Source organism: Haliotis cracherodii, unplaced genomic scaffold, assembly GCF_022045235.1.
Source record: "Haliotis cracherodii isolate W230 unplaced genomic scaffold, xgHalCrac1.p SCAF_13, whole genome shotgun sequence".
Lineage (NCBI taxonomy): Eukaryota > Metazoa > Mollusca > Gastropoda > Lepetellida > Haliotidae > Haliotis > Haliotis cracherodii.
In genome coordinates this window covers 23381017-23399071 of record NW_027266268.1, presented here as the reverse complement: position 1 = coordinate 23399071, position 18055 = coordinate 23381017, and the positions used below count along the sequence as shown (strand labels likewise).

The 18055-nt window shown below is 40.9% G+C and overlaps 1 protein-coding gene across 2 annotated transcripts; it reads right to left on the bottom strand.

Annotated features, from left to right (window-relative positions):
* Positions 1-3301: 3301 nt before the first annotated feature.
* On the bottom strand, positions 3302-18047 carry LOC139459085 (sideroflexin-2-like). 2 transcript variants are annotated; one of them, XM_071240527.1, is made up of 11 exons: positions 18026-18047; positions 16738-16903; positions 14079-14249; positions 12603-12701; positions 12007-12085; positions 11222-11307; positions 8999-9059; positions 8279-8345; positions 7476-7575; positions 5551-5598; positions 3302-3950 (listed from the first exon to the last, which is right to left on the bottom strand). In XM_071240527.1, exons 2-11 carry the CDS (start codon positions 16887-16889, stop codon positions 3839-3841), a joined length of 975 nt encoding a protein of 324 aa, XP_071096628.1. In that variant the 5' UTR covers positions 16890-16903; positions 18026-18047; the 3' UTR covers positions 3302-3838. The 2 variants fall into 2 exon arrangements, with proteins under 2 accessions (XP_071096628.1, XP_071096627.1); XM_071240526.1 differs by lacking the exon at positions 18026-18047 and adding an exon at positions 17642-18006.
* Between the last annotated feature and the right edge of the window lie 8 nt (positions 18048-18055).

Genomic DNA, 18055 nt, shown 5'->3' with positions numbered 1-18055 from the left:
CAATATGAGAGGTAGAATCTGATTGGTCAATAGGAGGAACATATAAGGGACATAACTCTTAATAGCCACTTGTGGCAATATGATCAAGCCATGGAATTCCAGCGTAGTTTGGCAAAGTGGAAACTGAACTTTAAAAGTCAGTTGACTCCCTTGCCTCGGGAAGATGATATTGTGCTGATATGTGTAGACCACATGTGTAGACAACAGTATCACCTGAGAACGGACATGATCAGTTACCCTGTTTCTTCAATAGTGAGTGAGTGAGTTGGGTTTAACGCCGCTTTTAATAGTATTCCAGTCATATCACGGCGTGTCAGCTTAATGTGGGAGGAAAGCCCGAAGTGATGCAGGTCTCAGACGTTTACCACTTCGGTGAAACCCACGAGCACAGGTATGGTGCTGACAAACCTAGAAACATAACTGGGGCGAACCGGGATTCGAACCCACAATCATAGGTTTCTGGCATGCCTAAGGGACGCAACTCTGCACAGTGAATCGTGGCGCCCTAGACGACTGGGCTACTTGTGCCCCCTGTTTCTTCAATAACAGCCAGACTGTAACACTGCCCTTTATAAATAAAACACTTACTCCCGGGTTTTTATGAGATTTAAAACCCTCATCCTAGGGAGAAAAAACTGAGGTCAAACAATGATGTATAAACTTCAGTACAAACTAGCTACACAGTTCACACAGAATACTAGTCGTCACTAGCCCGCTAGCCTACAAGCAATCTGGTTACTATAACAACAAAGTTGATTTCAAAGTTACAAATAGACACAGAGATCACTTCGGTGCTTCATTAACAAAATATTATGATAACCCAGCCCTTCACAAACAAGCAACACTCTCTACATCAAGTACAAAGTCAACAACACATTCAATATTGCACATGAATATTATAAATTCCACTAAATGAGATCCACTTTAGCTGCCACATCCTCTTGTTTCGAAACCTAATTGCTGATTTAGATCAGAAAAGGCATGACAGAAAATTATGACAAATATTGTAAATCCTACAGTTATGATGAATAAGGCTTAAAAGAATAAAGCTTTGGTTTTCAGGCAATAACTTTTGAACATACAGTGCTTGTTCACACCAAATAACAGTTGTGTACCATCAACCTGGGAAAGGGCCTCCCTACATAAACAAGCTTGCAAACTCCTATTGTCGCCATGACCATAACACGAGATGCACATAACGCAGTGCACATGTAAAGGGAAGTAACTGCGTGCTTTTCTAGATCGCATTGTTTTTAAGTACAGTAAACTTCGGTTATAACGAACACGCTTATAACGAACTGACGGATATAACGAACTTACTTTTTTGGTCCCGACTATTTGCTGTAGTTATACTTTATATATGCTTATAACGAACTACGGTTTTAACGAACTAAATTTAGTAGTCCCTTTGAGTTCGTTATAACCGTACTTTACTGTATTACATTTGTTGTTTTTTTAATTTGAAAATGGAATAAAAACAAAGCATGCAGCAGACTTTATGAGGTGCCTGAGAACCAAGACTATTATTTCTTTTAGCCTAGCCAATCCATTTGTGTCAAAAACAGCCTGTTTAGACACATGCTATATATGTATTATTATGCAGTAACATATTCACTCTAATTAAACACATATCGGCCAGCACGAGCATGGTTCTGATCATAAGTCTTCAATTTCAACGGTAAATTATTCAAATGTTTGTCACTTCCAAACTAATTTATTTCCCGGACGGATGATTTTAAACAGTCAACTGGAACCCTTATGAGGAGTACAAGGTTTGGACGAATTGGGCACACTGTGCATGTTCTTGTATACCTATTAATACTACTCTACATACACTATAATAGCGATACAATCACTCTGAGTATTCAATATTGTCTTGATACAATCACTCTGTATGAAGTGTTCTTTTGATACAATCACTCTTCAAACATTATTTTATTGATACAATCACTCTATAAACATTGTTCTATTGATACAATCACTCTACAAACATTGTTCTATTGATACAATCACTCTTCAAACATTGTTCTATTGACACAATCACTCTGCATGCATTATTCTAATGATACATCCACTCTGCATACAATGTTGTACTGATACAGTTATCTGCATATCTTGTATTGATACAATAACTGCATACAATGTTGTATTGACAGTTCTCTGCATTTGTTGTATTGATACAATCACTCTGCATACAATGTTGTACAGATACAGTTATCTGCACGTGTTGTATCGATACAATCACTCTGCATACAATGTTGTACTGATAGTTATCTGCATATGTTGTATCGATACAATCACTGCATACAATGTTGTACTGATAGTTATCTGCATATATTGTATTGATACAATCACTGCATACAATGTTGTACTGATACAGTTCTCTGCATACAATGTTGTATTGATAAAATCACTGCATACAATGTTGTACTGATACAGTTCTCCGCATACAATGTTGTATTGATACAATCACTGCATACAATGTTGTACTGATACAGTTCTCCGCATACAATGTTGTATTGATACAATCACTCTGCATACAATGTTGTACTGATAGTTATCTGCATATGTCGTATCGATACAATCACTGCATACAATGTTGTACTGATAGTTATCTGCATATGTTGTATTGATACAATCACTGAATACAATGTTGTACTGATACAGTTCTCTGCATACAATGTTGTATTGATAAAATCACTATGCATACAATGTACTGATACAGTTCTCTGCATACAATGTTGTATTGATACAATCACTGCATACACGGTTGTAATGATACAATCACTCCGTATTCAGTATTTTTTTGAAACAATCACTGTATTTTTTTCACTCAAAATTGTATTCTAACAAGCACCGTTTTTATACATAGTTCATACTGTTGTATTGATACAATTATTCTGCCTACAAAACAGTCCCTTGCGAACGGTTACATCATATAGTCTGAAGAGTACAATGTTATATTGTAACAAGCAAATTGTATCCTATTGGGAAATGTCTGCAATAAACAATGCAATGGAAGTTCCTGTCTGAGGTCACATCAATCATGTATGACCACTGGAATTTGAAGTTTAATAAAATAACATTTTATTACATACAAGGGCAAACATATCGGGGTTCATAAAAATCATATGTGCCCTAGGGTCATATCACGTCACAAGACAACAGTGTATTGTTTCCGTCATCCGGACTGCATTGTTGACGTTCAAATCCTATTGTGATGTGAGGTCGGAGTGACGTCACACAAAAAAACGACATCAAAGCAGAAGAAGATTATTGACATCATTCGAAAAATTGTGGTTCCGCTGCTGTTGCGACTTGCTGTCCTTATAAGTAAACACTTAAATTGTAAAGTCTCTACATGTACTATGTACACATCTTCCTCGGTAATAAATAGAACATTATATTTGTGTTCATGTCATACTATGTTTATGACACCCGTGCCTAAATTCTGGTATTTCCAGTGCTCTCGCTCGGGAAATATGGGAATATACACACTCGTGCCTTGAACATAGCATGACATGAACACTCACACTCTCTCTTGGGAAATACGGGAATATACACACTCGTGCCTTGAACATAGCATGACATGAACACTCATATAATATCCTCTATTTATATCTCAGTTTACACACTATAGAGACGGGTATCTCATACTTAACGTGACATACTATTTCATTGTTTTGTTCAGAGCTTTGGATATTTGTCGCACAATCAATGCACGTAATATAAATCTGTCTACAGTGTTGAACAATTATTGATATTCACATCCTCTAAATCTCAGTCAGATCGGTTACACCATCAGGGATGAGGTCATCTCCATACTTCATTTTCCAGATTACAGTCCCTTGTTGAAGTATAGAGTCATGGGGAGTCGATCTCCGTACTTCTCCATTGCTTTCTCAATTCTCTGAGGCTCCATTGCTCGAAGTCTGTCAGTCTGGATAGAGCTGAGGGAAATTGAAAAACTGAATTCATGTCCATGGAAAAGATTTAAGAAATCTGTCTGTAAATAATTGAGTCTGGACCAGACAATCCAGTGATTGACCTCATAAGCATCGATCCACGCAATTAGGTTCGATGACGTACATCAACCAAGTCACCTGACCACCCGATCGCGTTAGTCGCCTCCTACGACAAGCATAGTCGCCTTTTATGGCAAGCATGGGTTGCTGAAGACTTATTCTACCCCGGATCTTCACGAGTCTGATGCAACAGTGGATTGCGATATTTTACTTCGCACACTAAGTCGCACACTAAGTCGCACACTAAGTCGCACACTAAGTCGCACACTAAGTAAAACATATCGATCCATACCTTAAATGTGTCTGTTAATAACTGTGACAACAAACATTAATTAGTAGTGAAAATGTAAATATTTTCATCCAGTGCGCCATACTTGACACTGCCAACTGTAAATCATCAGTGTGTATCATGTAGTGGCCATCTAGTCTATGAAAAAGATGGCTAAAGCACCACAGAGCACATACATGTCATTGTATCCCAATTGCGTGGATCGATGCTCATGATGTCAGTCACTGGATTGTCTGCTTCAGACTCAATTATTTACAGACCGCCACCATATAGCTGCAATATTGCTGAGTGCGGCATTAAAACGTAAACAAACAAAACAAGTATCGTGATACGCATTAGATCGTGAACAAGGTATTCTGATACGTATCGGAGCTCACAGTTGTTGTTTCGTCCCAGCCAACATAATTCCTGCTTAGTTTCAATCAGAATAAGACCTCTTGAGTCATGTGTCATCATTGGTGTGAAGAAACATGTGAAGTGTCAGCTTCACTGGTCCAGTGGTATCGGAGGGGAAATGATTACAGGCACCACTTAAGCCATCGTTGCCACTGACAACGGACAAGCAGGCCATGACATAAGCTCACTTGACTTTCAGATAGATGCGCTAAAACTTCCAGCCCTACAAGAATACAAAATGGTCAGTCCTTGAAAATAAAGTCTATTTCTTCAGCTAGAGACTCACCTGTCACAAGGACATATCTAACTGTTCTGTAACATTTTCTGGTTGGTTGGTTGGTTTGTTTGTTTGTTGTTTAATGCCACACTCAGCAACATTCCAGCTATATGACATTTTCTAGTTGGTTGGTTGGTTGGTTTGGTTTGTTGTTTAACGCCACACTCAGCAACATTCCAGCTATATGACATTTTCTAGTTGGTTGGTTGGTTGGTTTGGTTTGTTGTTTAACGCCACACTCAGCAATATTCCAGCTATATGACATTTTCTAGTTGGTTTGTTTGTTTGGTTTTGTTGTTTAACGCCACACTCAGCAACATTATAGCTATATGACGACAGTCTGTAAATACTCGAATCTTGACCAGACAATCCAGTGATTAATATCATGACATGCATCAACCAAGTCAGCGAGTGTGACCACCTGATCCCGTAAGTTGCCTCTTACGACAAGCATAGCCTATTCTACCCCAGATCTTCACGGGTCTTTTCCAGTACTACACTAGCAACATGTCCAAACATTCTCCGTGAAGTGTCCTAACTTTACTGCAACATCACTGACTCACCATCTCTGAGGGAACAAGGCACACGCAGTTGGCGTCATGAACAGCAGCCTGCAACAGTAGTTATACTATCAGAGGGAGAAATCATTACATCAGCTGTGGGAGAAGTCATTATTGCAGTTGATAGACCAGTACTTATACCAGCTGACACACTCCGGCGCAGTGGTGACTCAGCATAACACCACTGCCACAGGCTAATTTGCATATCACATGTCCGGACTTTCCTCTTGTTTGTAAACAAATGCACTTTTTCAGAAATCAGTATAGAATGGACTAATGCAAGAATTTGGCGGGGCTTTACATACTGTTTTGCATAATTATATGAATATGCTACTACAACTTTGCATGTTGCATGACAATACATGTTTACACATCAAAGTGACCGTGTCGCTAGCTCTCCGTAGGGCTTCGATGACAGCACGTGGATCTGTACAACCAATGTAAACATAGGATAACAAGCGTATAGTTGACAAAGTCATCCATATCCCCCGCCCATTTTAACACGTTATGGTCCCAAACCAGGTAACTGACCCAACATTTCTCTTAGCCCATGTCAAAATAGCTGCAATGGAAATTCTAAAATAAACATTTCTAAAACTGACACTAGTTCAGTATGCGCTTTATATATAGACATGCAATGTTTGGCATGGAAATATTTCACAGTTTATTTGTTATACTCCTTAAGTAAACCAATCCTATATTAAAACTTAAATCCAACTTGTTGTCATGGAAACATAAACAATAAAAAATTCTAAAAGTGCTATATATCAAAAGGCACCAGTTCAGTATGTGCCTGGTAGACATGCAAAGTTTTGTAAGAAAGTATTTAACGGTTTTTGAGTTAATCTCTGGAAACAAACACCACCCCTGTAGAACCTAAGTCCATCTTATTGCCATGGAAACGTGAAAAATAAAAATTTCTAAAATTCCTAAATAGCAAGAGGCACCAGTTCAGTATGTGTCCGGTAAACATGCAAAGTTCTGTAAGAAATTATTTTACGGTTTTTGAGCTACGCTCCGGAAACGAACACCACCCTTATAGAACCTAAGTCCAACTTGTTGCCATGGAAACGTAAAACATAAAAATTTATAAAACTCCTAAATAGCAAAAGGCACCAGTTCAGTATGTGTCTGGTAAACATGCAAAGTTTTGTAAGATATTATTTAACGGTTTCTGAGTTATGCTCCGGAAACGATTTCGGGACGCACACACGCACACGCACACGCACACACACACACATGCACACACACACGGACGGAACCCATTTCTATATCCCCCGATAACTATGCAAATGGAAACAGTTTTTCACGATTTAGGATATTTTCTCAATGAAAGTTGAAAGTTCTACGACAAATGTTCATCTAGATATGTAGACTTGTTAAAAATGAAACAGGTAAAAAACATATGCAATGGACTGTGTAAGATGTGACGAATCGTCACATGGCGCTGGCCTGTGGCAGAGGTACTATGCTGGTCGCATGGAACTCTGAGTAGGAGAGTGACCAGCTGAGGGACAAGTCATTATTACAGTTGAGAGATAATACATATACCTGGAGAGGGAGCAGCCATAACTACAGTTGAGAGATCAGTCCTTATACTAGCTGGGACAGCAGTCATTATTTCAGTTGAGAGATCTGTCCTCACACAAGCAGAGGGAGCAGTCATTATTACAGTTGACAAATCAGTCATTATACCAGTTGAGGGACAAGTCATTATTACAGTTGAGAGATCAGTACTTATACCAGCAGAGGGACAAGTCATTATTAAAGTTGAAAGATCAGTCCTTATACCAGCTGAGGGAGCACTCAATATTACAGTTGAGAGATGTCATTATATCAGCTGAGGGACAAGTCATTATTACAGTTGAGAAACCCGTACTTATACCAGCAGAGGGAGCAGTTATTATTTCAGTGAAATAGTCACTCACACAAGTCCAGACAGTAGCACCTGCAGAGGGGCGTTGATGAATCGATTTTTCCTCATGAACCTCGTCTTCTCCAGTGACTCCATCAGAATTGGCAGCAATGCTGCAACAACCACCATGGATCAAGTCTCACTGCCCTTTCATACTGGTAACTAAACATTGCAGTTATTTCACACACAAAGATCAGAACAATGGATGCCAGTGAACAATCTCCCTTCACATCACTCGAGATATATGGAGGATTTTATTATGGTACATAAAACACATTAAAAAAGAATTTAGTTGAATAAAAGAGTATTTTTCATAACGCCTAGTAGTGAGTGAGTTGGGTTTAATGCCGCTTTTAACAGTATTCCAGTTATATCACAGCATGTCAGCTTAATGTGGGGGGAAAGCCCGAAGTGATGCAGGTCTCAGACGTTTACCACTTCGGTGAAACCCACGAGCACGAGTATGGTGCTGACAAACCTAGAAACGTCATTTGGGGCGAACCGGGATTCGAGCCCACAATCATAGGTTTCAGGCGTGCCCAAGGGACGCAAATCTGCACAGCAAATCGCGGCGCCCTAGATGACTGGGCCCCCCGTGCCCCCCATAATGCCTAGTAACGCAAGCTGAATTCATGTTCTTTATTTACAGATGAGCCAAACCAGATGGGCCAAAAGTTGAAAGAGCTTTTAGTTCGTAATTTTGTTAGAACTGACATTTCAACAGACCCTGACAACAGGAGTCACCATGTTGTCCCCAATCTCTTGGTATAGTGATCAGATATAAAAATAATCTGGCCTAACTAAAGCCTAACTTACTCATGCTTGGTGTTGCCATGACGATTCTGGAAAAGACCACCTGACCAATCCCCTTTGAGGCAGCATACTGTAGACACAGAGTAAATGTTCACTGCAGATGAAAGGACAGTTCCTTCCAACAAGCAACAACGAGTGAATGCTGTTTTATGTCATAGTCAGCATTATTTCAGCTACATTCCCACAATCTGTAAATAATCATGACAGAGCCAAAGAAACTAGTGGATGATAGCATGAGCAACGATTCACAACATGGAGGTAGGATGTTTGTTTGTTCGTTTGCTTAATGCTGCACTCAGCAATATTAAAGCTATATGATGAAGGTCTGTAAATAATCGAGTCTGGACCTGTGATTGAAATCATAAGCATTGATCCATGCCATTGGGATACGATGACATGTATGAACAACCCGATCCCGTTAACCGCCTCTTAAGACAAGCATGGTCGCCTTTCACGGCAAGCATGGGTTAATGAAGACCTATTCTACCCCGGATCGGAGGTCATCTTCCCGAGGCAAGAAAGTTAACTGACTATAAAAGTCCAGTTTCTTCGGGAAGATGATCGGAGGTAGGATGACAAAACTTAACAGGATCACGCCATTATCTAAGTCAGATCTTACAACAAGTGTAGGGGAACAGGAATGCCACGGAGTCCACACAGGGCTATTTGGTAACAGATTATTGAAAATTAACATGGCATAGAAACTGTTGGAGTTGTCCTGACCTTAGATTCCATTACTTTGTTGTTGTTTTCATCATACAGCTGGATCCCGTCCGCCAGTTCACTGAAGCAGAACAGACGCACATAGAAACACTTGCTCGCAGGCACTCCTGTGGATCAGAAACTGAAACCACAGACACAGGCAGGCAAACTTTCAGGATTAGACACAGAATAAGACAGGTGTTTCAGAAGCAGAAGCAGAAGCAGATACAGTTTCAGCAAAGACACAGAAACAGACAGCTTCAGAAAAAGACACAGAATAAGTTCAGAATCAAATGCAGATGCAGTGTCAGCAAAGACACAGAAACTGACAAGAGTTTCAGAAGCAGATAGAGTTTCAGTGAAGACACAGAAGGAGACACAGCATCAGCAAAGACACAGAAACAGACACAGTTTCAGCAAAGACACAGAAACAGACACAGCATCAGCAAAGACACAGAAACAGACACAGTTTCAGCAAAGACACAGAAACAGACAGTTTCAGCAAAGACACAGAAACAGGCACAGCTTCAGCAAAGACACAGAAACAGACACAGTTTCAGCAAAGACACAGAAACAGACACAGTTTCAGTGAAGACACAGAAACAGACACAGCATCAGCAAAGACACAGAAACAGACACAGTTTCAGCAAAGACACAGAAACAGACACAGCATCAGCAAAGACACAGAAACAGAAACAGTTTCAGCAAAGACACAGAAACAGACACAGTTTCAGCAAAGACACAGAAACAGACACAGCTTCAGCAGAGACACAGAAACAGACACAGCTTCAGCAAAGACACAGAAACAGACACAGCTTCAGCAGAGACACAGAAACAGACACAGCTTCAGCAGAGACACAGAAACAGACACAGTTTCAGCAAAGACACAGAAACAGACACAGCTTCAGCAGAGACACAGAAACAGACACAGTTTCAGCAAAGACACAGAAACAGACACAGTTTCAGCAAAGACACAGAAACAGACACAGCTTCAGCAGAGACACAGAAACAGACACAGCTTCAGCAGAGACACAGAAACAGACACAGCTTCAGCAAAGACACAGAAACAGACACAGCTTCAGCAAAGACACAGAAACTGACACAGCATCAGCAAAGACACAGAAACAGACACAGTTTCAGCAAAGACACAGAAACAGACACAGTTTCAGCAAAGACACAGAAACAGACACAGTTTCAGCAAAGACACAGAAACAGACACAGTTTCAGCAAAGACACAGAAACAGACACAGTTTCAGCAAAGACACAGAAACAGACAGTTTCAGCAAAGACACAGAAACAGACACAGCATCAGCAAAGACACAGAAACAGACACAGCTTCAGCAAAGACACAGAAACAGACACAGCTTCAGCAAAGACACAGAAACAGACACAGTTTCAGCAAAGACACAGAAACAGACACAGTTTCAGCAAAGACACAGAAACAGACACAGCATCAGCAAAGACACAGAAACAGACAGTTTCAGCAAAGACACAGAAACAGACACAGCTTCAGCAAAGACACAGAAACAGACACAGTTTCAGCAAAGACACAGAAACAGACAGTTTCAGCAAAGACACAGAAACAGACACAGCATCAGCAAAGACACAGAAACAGACACAGTTTCAGCAAAGACTCAGAAACAGACACAGTTTCAGCAAAGACACAGAAACAGACAGTTTCAGCAAAGACACAGAAACAGACACAGCTTCAGCAAAGACACAGAAACAGACACAGTTTCAGCAAAGACACAGAAACAGACACAGTTTCAGCAAAGACACAGAAACAGACACAGCATCAGCAAAGACACAGAAACAGACACAGTTTCAGCAAAGACACAGAAACAGACACAGTTTCAGCAAAGACACAGAAACAGACAGTTTCAGCAAAGACACAGAAACAGACACAGTTTTAGCAAAGATACAGAAACAGACACAGTTTCAGCAAAGACACAGAAGTAGACAGCTTCAGTAGTAGTAAGTAAATATATATTAAGTGCGCGAGTATGGTTTTACGCCGCTTTTAGCAATAATCCAGTGATATCACAGCAAGGGGACACCAGAAATGGGCTTCACACATTGTACCCATGTGGGAACCCGGGTCTTCGGCATGATGTGCATACACTTAAACCACTAGGCTACCCCACCGTCCCTGTAGACAGCTTCAGCAGCAGACACAGACACAAGTTCAGCAGAAAGAAACAGAAGCAGACGTGAAACAGACAGGAGCAGACACATATCACACACCTCTGCCTCATGAGGGGGATGTTGACCATGTTGGCAGCAGCCACAGCAGCGTAGGGAACAAACCTCTGCACCAGCGGCACCGCTCTCTGCAACACGGACAACATGTTTTGTTGGTTTGTTAACATCACACTCAGCAATACTCCAGCTATTGCTCCAGCTCTGTAAATAACTGACTCTGGACAGACAACCCAGTGATTGACATCATCAGCATCAATCAACGCTATTGGGATCAGACGACAAAATCAGCCAACTCAGCGAGCCAGGCCACCCAGTCCCATCAGTAGCCTGAAAACCTGGAGACCAGAGGTGTTCAATGGTAGTCAACTTGTTCAGGGATGTAGGGAATGATACGTGTCCAGCATAAGGTGTTCAGCAGTCCTCGCAATACATACACAAAAATACACACTGAATTCCTCATTCAGCTCTACCGTCACCAATAAGCTGAAAGGAAGCATATGGGAGGACATCGCTAACAAGTAAGTGAGCTGTGGACTGTCAGAATGTTATCTGATATAATAATAAGTCAACATACGCCATCTTTGTTGTTATGGTACAATATTTAAGATCGATTTTAGCGATCCTAAGTTGGTCCGGAGCAACTTAGCATTTTGATCTTAACTTACAACTCTCTTAGTTAAGATTGCTTTGTGGAACGGGCGGCCGATCGTAACAAAAATTTAAGATCGCGTACTTAGTGAGTTACAATCAACTTAGCCCTAAGATCGCTTTGTGGAACGGGGCCCAGATGGTAATGGTTACGAGATAAGAATGTTGTTGAATCTGACCTTGGCTAGTACATGCTTGAGTCCGAGGGCAGTGACGAGAGCACACGATGTGGCGCTGACATAGGCTACAGCCATACGTCTGAAACATGCCACAACAATGTGTACTTGATCTCCAAGACAGATGAAATTTCAACGATTCTTCTACAGACAAATGGCATAAGGTATTTTATGATTATCATCATTGAATATGTTCACGATAGATTTATCCTTACATTATGTGCCAGTATTAGACCCTAGTGTCAAAAAACACTGTGCTTCCAACATCATATCAAGTGTTTATTTATTTAATCGTTCGTTCGTTCGTTCGTTCGTTCGTTCGTTCGTTTATTTATTTATTATATAACGCCACACTCAGCAATATTTCAGCATATGATGGCGGTCTGTAAATAATTGAGTTTGCACCAGACAATCCAGTGACTGACATCATGAACGTTGATCAACGCAGTTGGAAACAATGACATGCATCAACCATCAACCTGATCCTGTTAGTCGCCTCTTATGACAAGCATAGTCGCCTTTTTACGGCAAGCATGGGTATTGAAGACCTACAGACTCCACCTCCAGTAAAAAGATAAAAGGGAACATGGTTCACTCACTTTGTGGAGATGTCTGAAGCAGCGTTGCGGTTTGTGTAGTTGACAAGGGCGTTGAAGGACTGGTTGGCCCACTGCCAAAATACCACTGCAGTGTTTGACCTGGACAAGAATGTTAGGAAATTACCTACTTGTACAATGTTACCAGTGTATATCCCACCTACTTGTAGAATGTTACCAGTGTGTACCCACCTACTTGTACAATGTTACCAGTGTGAACCCACCTACTTGTAGAATGTTACTGGTGTATATCCCACCTACTTGTAGAATAATACCAGTGTGTACCCACCTACTTGTACAATGTTACCAGTGTATATCCCACCTACTTGTACAATGTTACCAGTGTGAACCCACCTACTTGTACAATGTTACCGGTGTATATCCCACCTACTTGTACAATGTTACCAGTGTGAACCCACCTACTTGTAGAATGTTACCAGTGTATATCCAACCTACTTGTACAATGTTACCAGTGTATATCTCACCTACTTGTACAATGTTACCAGTGTGAACCCACATACTTGTAGAATGTTACCAGTGTATATCCCACCTACTTGTAGAATGTTACTGGTGTATATCCCACCTACTTGTAGAATGTTACCGCTGTATATCCCACCTACTTGTACAATGTTACTGCTGTATATCCCACCTACTTGTACAATGTTACCAGTGTGAACCCACTTACTTGTAGAATGTTACCAGTGTATATCCCACCTACTTGTACAATGTTACCAGTGTGAACCCACCTACTTGTAGAATGTTACCAGTGTATATCCCACCTACTTGTAGAATGTTACCAGTGTATATCCCACCTACTTTTACAATGTTACCAGTGTATATCCCACCTACTTGTAGAATGCTGCCAGTGTTTATCCCACCTACTTGTAAAATGTTACCAGTGTATATCCCACCTACCTGTAGAATGTTACCAGTGTATATCCCACCTACTGGTAGAATGTTACCGGTGTATATCCCACCTACCTGTAGAATGTTACCAGTGTATATCCCACCTATTTATACAATGTTACCAGTGTATATCCCACCTACCTGTAGAATGTTATCAGTGTATATCCCACCTACTTATACAATGTTACCAGTGTATATCCCACCTACCTGTAGAATGTTATCAGTGTATATCCCACCTACTTGTACAATGTTACCAGTGTATATCCCACCTACCTGTAGAATGTTACCAGTGTATATCCCACCTACGTGTACAATGTTACCAGTTTATATCCCACCTACTACTTGTAGAATGTTACTGGTGTATATCCCACCTACCTGTAGAATGTTACCAGTGTATATCCCACCTACTTGTAGAATGTTACCAGTGTATATCTCACCTACTTGTAGAATGTTACTGGTGTATATCCCACCTACTTGCAGAATGTTACCGGTGTATATCCCACCTACTTGTAGAATGTTACCAGTGTATATCCCACCTACTGGCAGAATGTTACCGGTGTATATCCCACCTACTTGTAGAAGGTAATCATGGCACCGATGAGGATCATGCCACCTGGGACTTGGAAGGACATCCGACCAATCACGTTCTGCAGGTCCCCGGAGTCGGGGTGGAAGGCAGAGAGATACAGCTGCTGGGCTTGGCGGACGCTGGTGGGGGATGTGTTGGGTGGTTCCTCACCCCGCCTACAGACAACATTAAAGTGAGCTGGCGATAATTGTGGAGTGATACATCACAGAACTCCCTAGCTATACAACAGACAATCTGCTATTAACAGACCCAGACAATTCTATAATTAGTGAATGAGTGAGATGGTTTTAAAGGGCAAGTAAAATGAAAAAGAATGATTGTGATTTTGTTGTGCATATCACTATTTCCTAGGTACATCTAGTCAATTTCATTGAGAGAAAAATTCATAATTTTGTAAATAGTATTTAAATGTCCAAGTGTAAGTGCTGAAATCACACGCTCCGTAATCGGCTTCCCCCAAAAAAGTATTTGAGGATATGGCGTAAAGCTGCCAGTGTAGAGGTGACAACTGTTTTCCTTGGCTGATCATTGTTTGCCACTTTTATTTATCTTGTGATTCTTAGCCATTATACATACCGTATTCGACATAATAAGCGCCCAGGGAACTCTCAAAATTAAAAATAGAATATTATTTTGGTGAAAAACAACAGAGTTGAAAGATCGTAAATTTCGTGGTTTATGCTGACCATGCTGACAGCCTGAAATGTTTATATATATACGACAGATATATTTTTCCAGAATTTAATTTCCCATAATTAAAGATGCATTTAACACACATATACCGTATATCGCTGTGTATAAGGCGACCCCACGTATAAGACGACCCCCCTGTACACGCCTTAAAAATCAACCCAAAATCCTATACTCCGTATATAAGGCGACCGGGAATCAAACACATCACAACTCTGACTGACATAGAAGATTTAACGTGCGCTTTCCGACTGATGCGTATTTCGCACACATCACAAGTGCGCACACAAACCTTATATATGCAATAAAAATACGTTTATCTTGCGTTGTTTTTTTTCTACAATGATAGGTCGCGTGTGTTACTCCAGCACACGTCGCCATTTTGTGTTTACACGGTACGACACCAAATTGGTGCCCGTAAAATAAAATTCATTTATGAAGTAATAACATATAAGAGACAATGGTGAGTAATTTAATCGCCAATTAACTATGTTGTAAGTAACTAGGCTTATGTTTGCTTCACATTCAGCGTGTTTATTCCACAATCACTTGTACACACCGTCTCCAACTCTTGTTAATACAACTGTAAAAACAGCGGGAATTGATTTCAGCTTCACCGGTTATCACATGTTAGGTCACATGTGCAATATGCAAATGCTTACCGGTACTTCCGGCTCTCTGCTCACGGATGTTGATTGTTTTACCGTGTCAGGTGGTTTGACAATCTGCATCGAGGCGAGGGTCATTTCAACTTTATTTGCAGAAATTATTAAACTTTATTCAAGGAAAAGAGTTTCAAATCATGGTTATGTATGGAAATAGTTATTGGAACAGTTATTTAAGACGAAATGCGAAGTTTTATTGTCAAATGCTTGGCTGGCTATCGGACGCCGGTTGACATCGCCAGTGGAAAAAAATGTGAGCTCTTCGACTCTGTGTATAAGACGACCCCCCTTCTTAGCCCCCTCATTTTAGGTACGAAAAACTCGCCTTATACACAGCGATATACGGTACACGAATAAATAAGTCTTGTGTACATTGATCAATCGGAAGGGGTGCTAATTGGGATTGTTCACTAGCCAATATATTAGCAAATATTCCCGTGGGCGCTTATTACGTCAAATACGGTATACTGTTCCAGTTATTACTGTTAATCCAACAAAAATATTCACATTGCAAACATTGTGACTTCACATGCCCTTTAATACCTCTTTTGACAGTATTTTTAGTGACAACTGTAAGCTTAATGTGGAGGGAAAGCCAGGAGTGATGCAGGCCTCAAATGTCTACCATTTTGTTGAAACGCCTCAGCGTGGGTTTGGTGCTGACAAACCTAGAATCAGAATCAGGTTGAATCTTGGACTAGAACCCATGTTCACAGGTTCCAGCCATGTCTAAACATGCTAAAGGCCACCATTGACCTAAGAGCATGACAAACCCAGCCTCATGATATTGGTCAATTTGGGATTTGAACCCAAGCCCAGCGAATGCTAACACAGATAAGGGAGGCAACTCTCTCTAAAAATTGTGGCGCCTAAGACTTATGCCCTCATCTTGGATTACAAGAACAGAATTTCTTTTCTAAACTTTTCTGTTGCGACAACCATGTTGAAAATGTTTATGCATCCAAAATGAAAAAACAACTTTTGTAGCCTGGAAAATGTTTTGTAACAATGATATACAAAGTCCGCAGATTAGGAGATAAAGAGTAATACGTTCCTTGTAAAGGAAGGATGATTGGACAGCTGGACCAAGACCTGTGGTATACTGACAATGTACCACACCCGTTAAGATTCGGGTTACAATTGGTCTTCAGCAACCCGTGCTTGTCTTAACATGGCAAGAGGCGACAAACAGGATCTGGTGGTCATACTCGCAAACTTGGTATGCTACAAAATCTGGAATACAGGTTGCGGCGTGCTATCAGACAGGTACACATGACACAAGCCTCACCTGTACTGCTCTAGTAGAGTCTTGGCCTCATGAAACTGGCGTGTTGGGAGCATGGTCAGTCGTGGGTCAGTGACCCAGAAGAAGTACTTAAGTCTTCCGAGGAATGTCCCCTGATTCCATCGTGGAGCATCCAGGTCAATTCTCCCCAACATGGCAGAGTCTGATCCTGCAAAGACAAGGATGAGAGGGTCATGTGACGGTTAACCTTCTCATACCTCACATCGTCTTCGCAAGGACATTTTTTCATATCATTACAACTTGTGGGAATAATAATTAGAACACTTTAAATATCCTTCATTGTCCTTGATAATCGACTGATTGGAAAGCTGCATTATGAAATATATACTTCCCTTATCTGCCACTCAAATTGTTGGAAATGATATACCAAAATATTTTATGCACCTGTAGTGGCAATAAAATTTCCGAGTCCAGTGATGGGATTCAAACCACGGACCTTCTGATCCGAGGTCGGACGCCTTGTCCACATGACCAAAGAGGTTAACCCCGTCAGCAAGCTGACAAGGTAAGGGTGTCATCTCTAAGATGACTCCACCCCCTGCTACATACTCCCCCGTCAACAGAAGGCTCGTCCCAAGCCGCATAGTAGGGTACTGAGGCTTATTTTGCTTAAATTTAATATGAACATGCTCAGCCCCTCGTTGGGCGCCAATGTAGGGGCCATAAAATTTCCGAGTCCTGTGATGGGATTCGAACCACGCACCTTCTGAGCAGAGGTCAGACACCTTGTTCACATGACCAAAGAGGTTAACCCTGTCAGCAAGCTGACAAGGTAAGGATGTCATCTGTAGGATGACTCCACGCCCTGCTACCCTCCTGTTTGCAATGGTGTACAGAACTGATCTGAGACCCACCCTTAGAGATATCTAAATAAATATACTGTCACCTCTAGGCCTCTGTCTCTGTGTCCTTCACGGAATCTCTATAGCTGTCACGAACCACACGTACTAGTTACTGTTATATTACAGAAGACATCGTGACACCACCTAACTTAAGTTGTATGCGCTAATTTATAAAGATCTGTCTGCAGTATCCAGTTAAAATCTGCAAAGTATGTTTTCATATACACAAGAGCGAGACATCGTCAGTGCACATGTTCATTAGACCATGATTAGGCTAAACGCATTTAGCATCGTGTATTGTAAACAGCTAGGTAAATAATGTGATAAACGTTTGCAAACAGGTGAAATTTTTGCTGTTGTGTTTGCCGTGTTAATTCATTAACTAAGTTAAAAAGGGACAGTGTTATTATTTTACTGACAGCACTCACGTTTCACGTCAAAGATGAGAGTTATCCCTC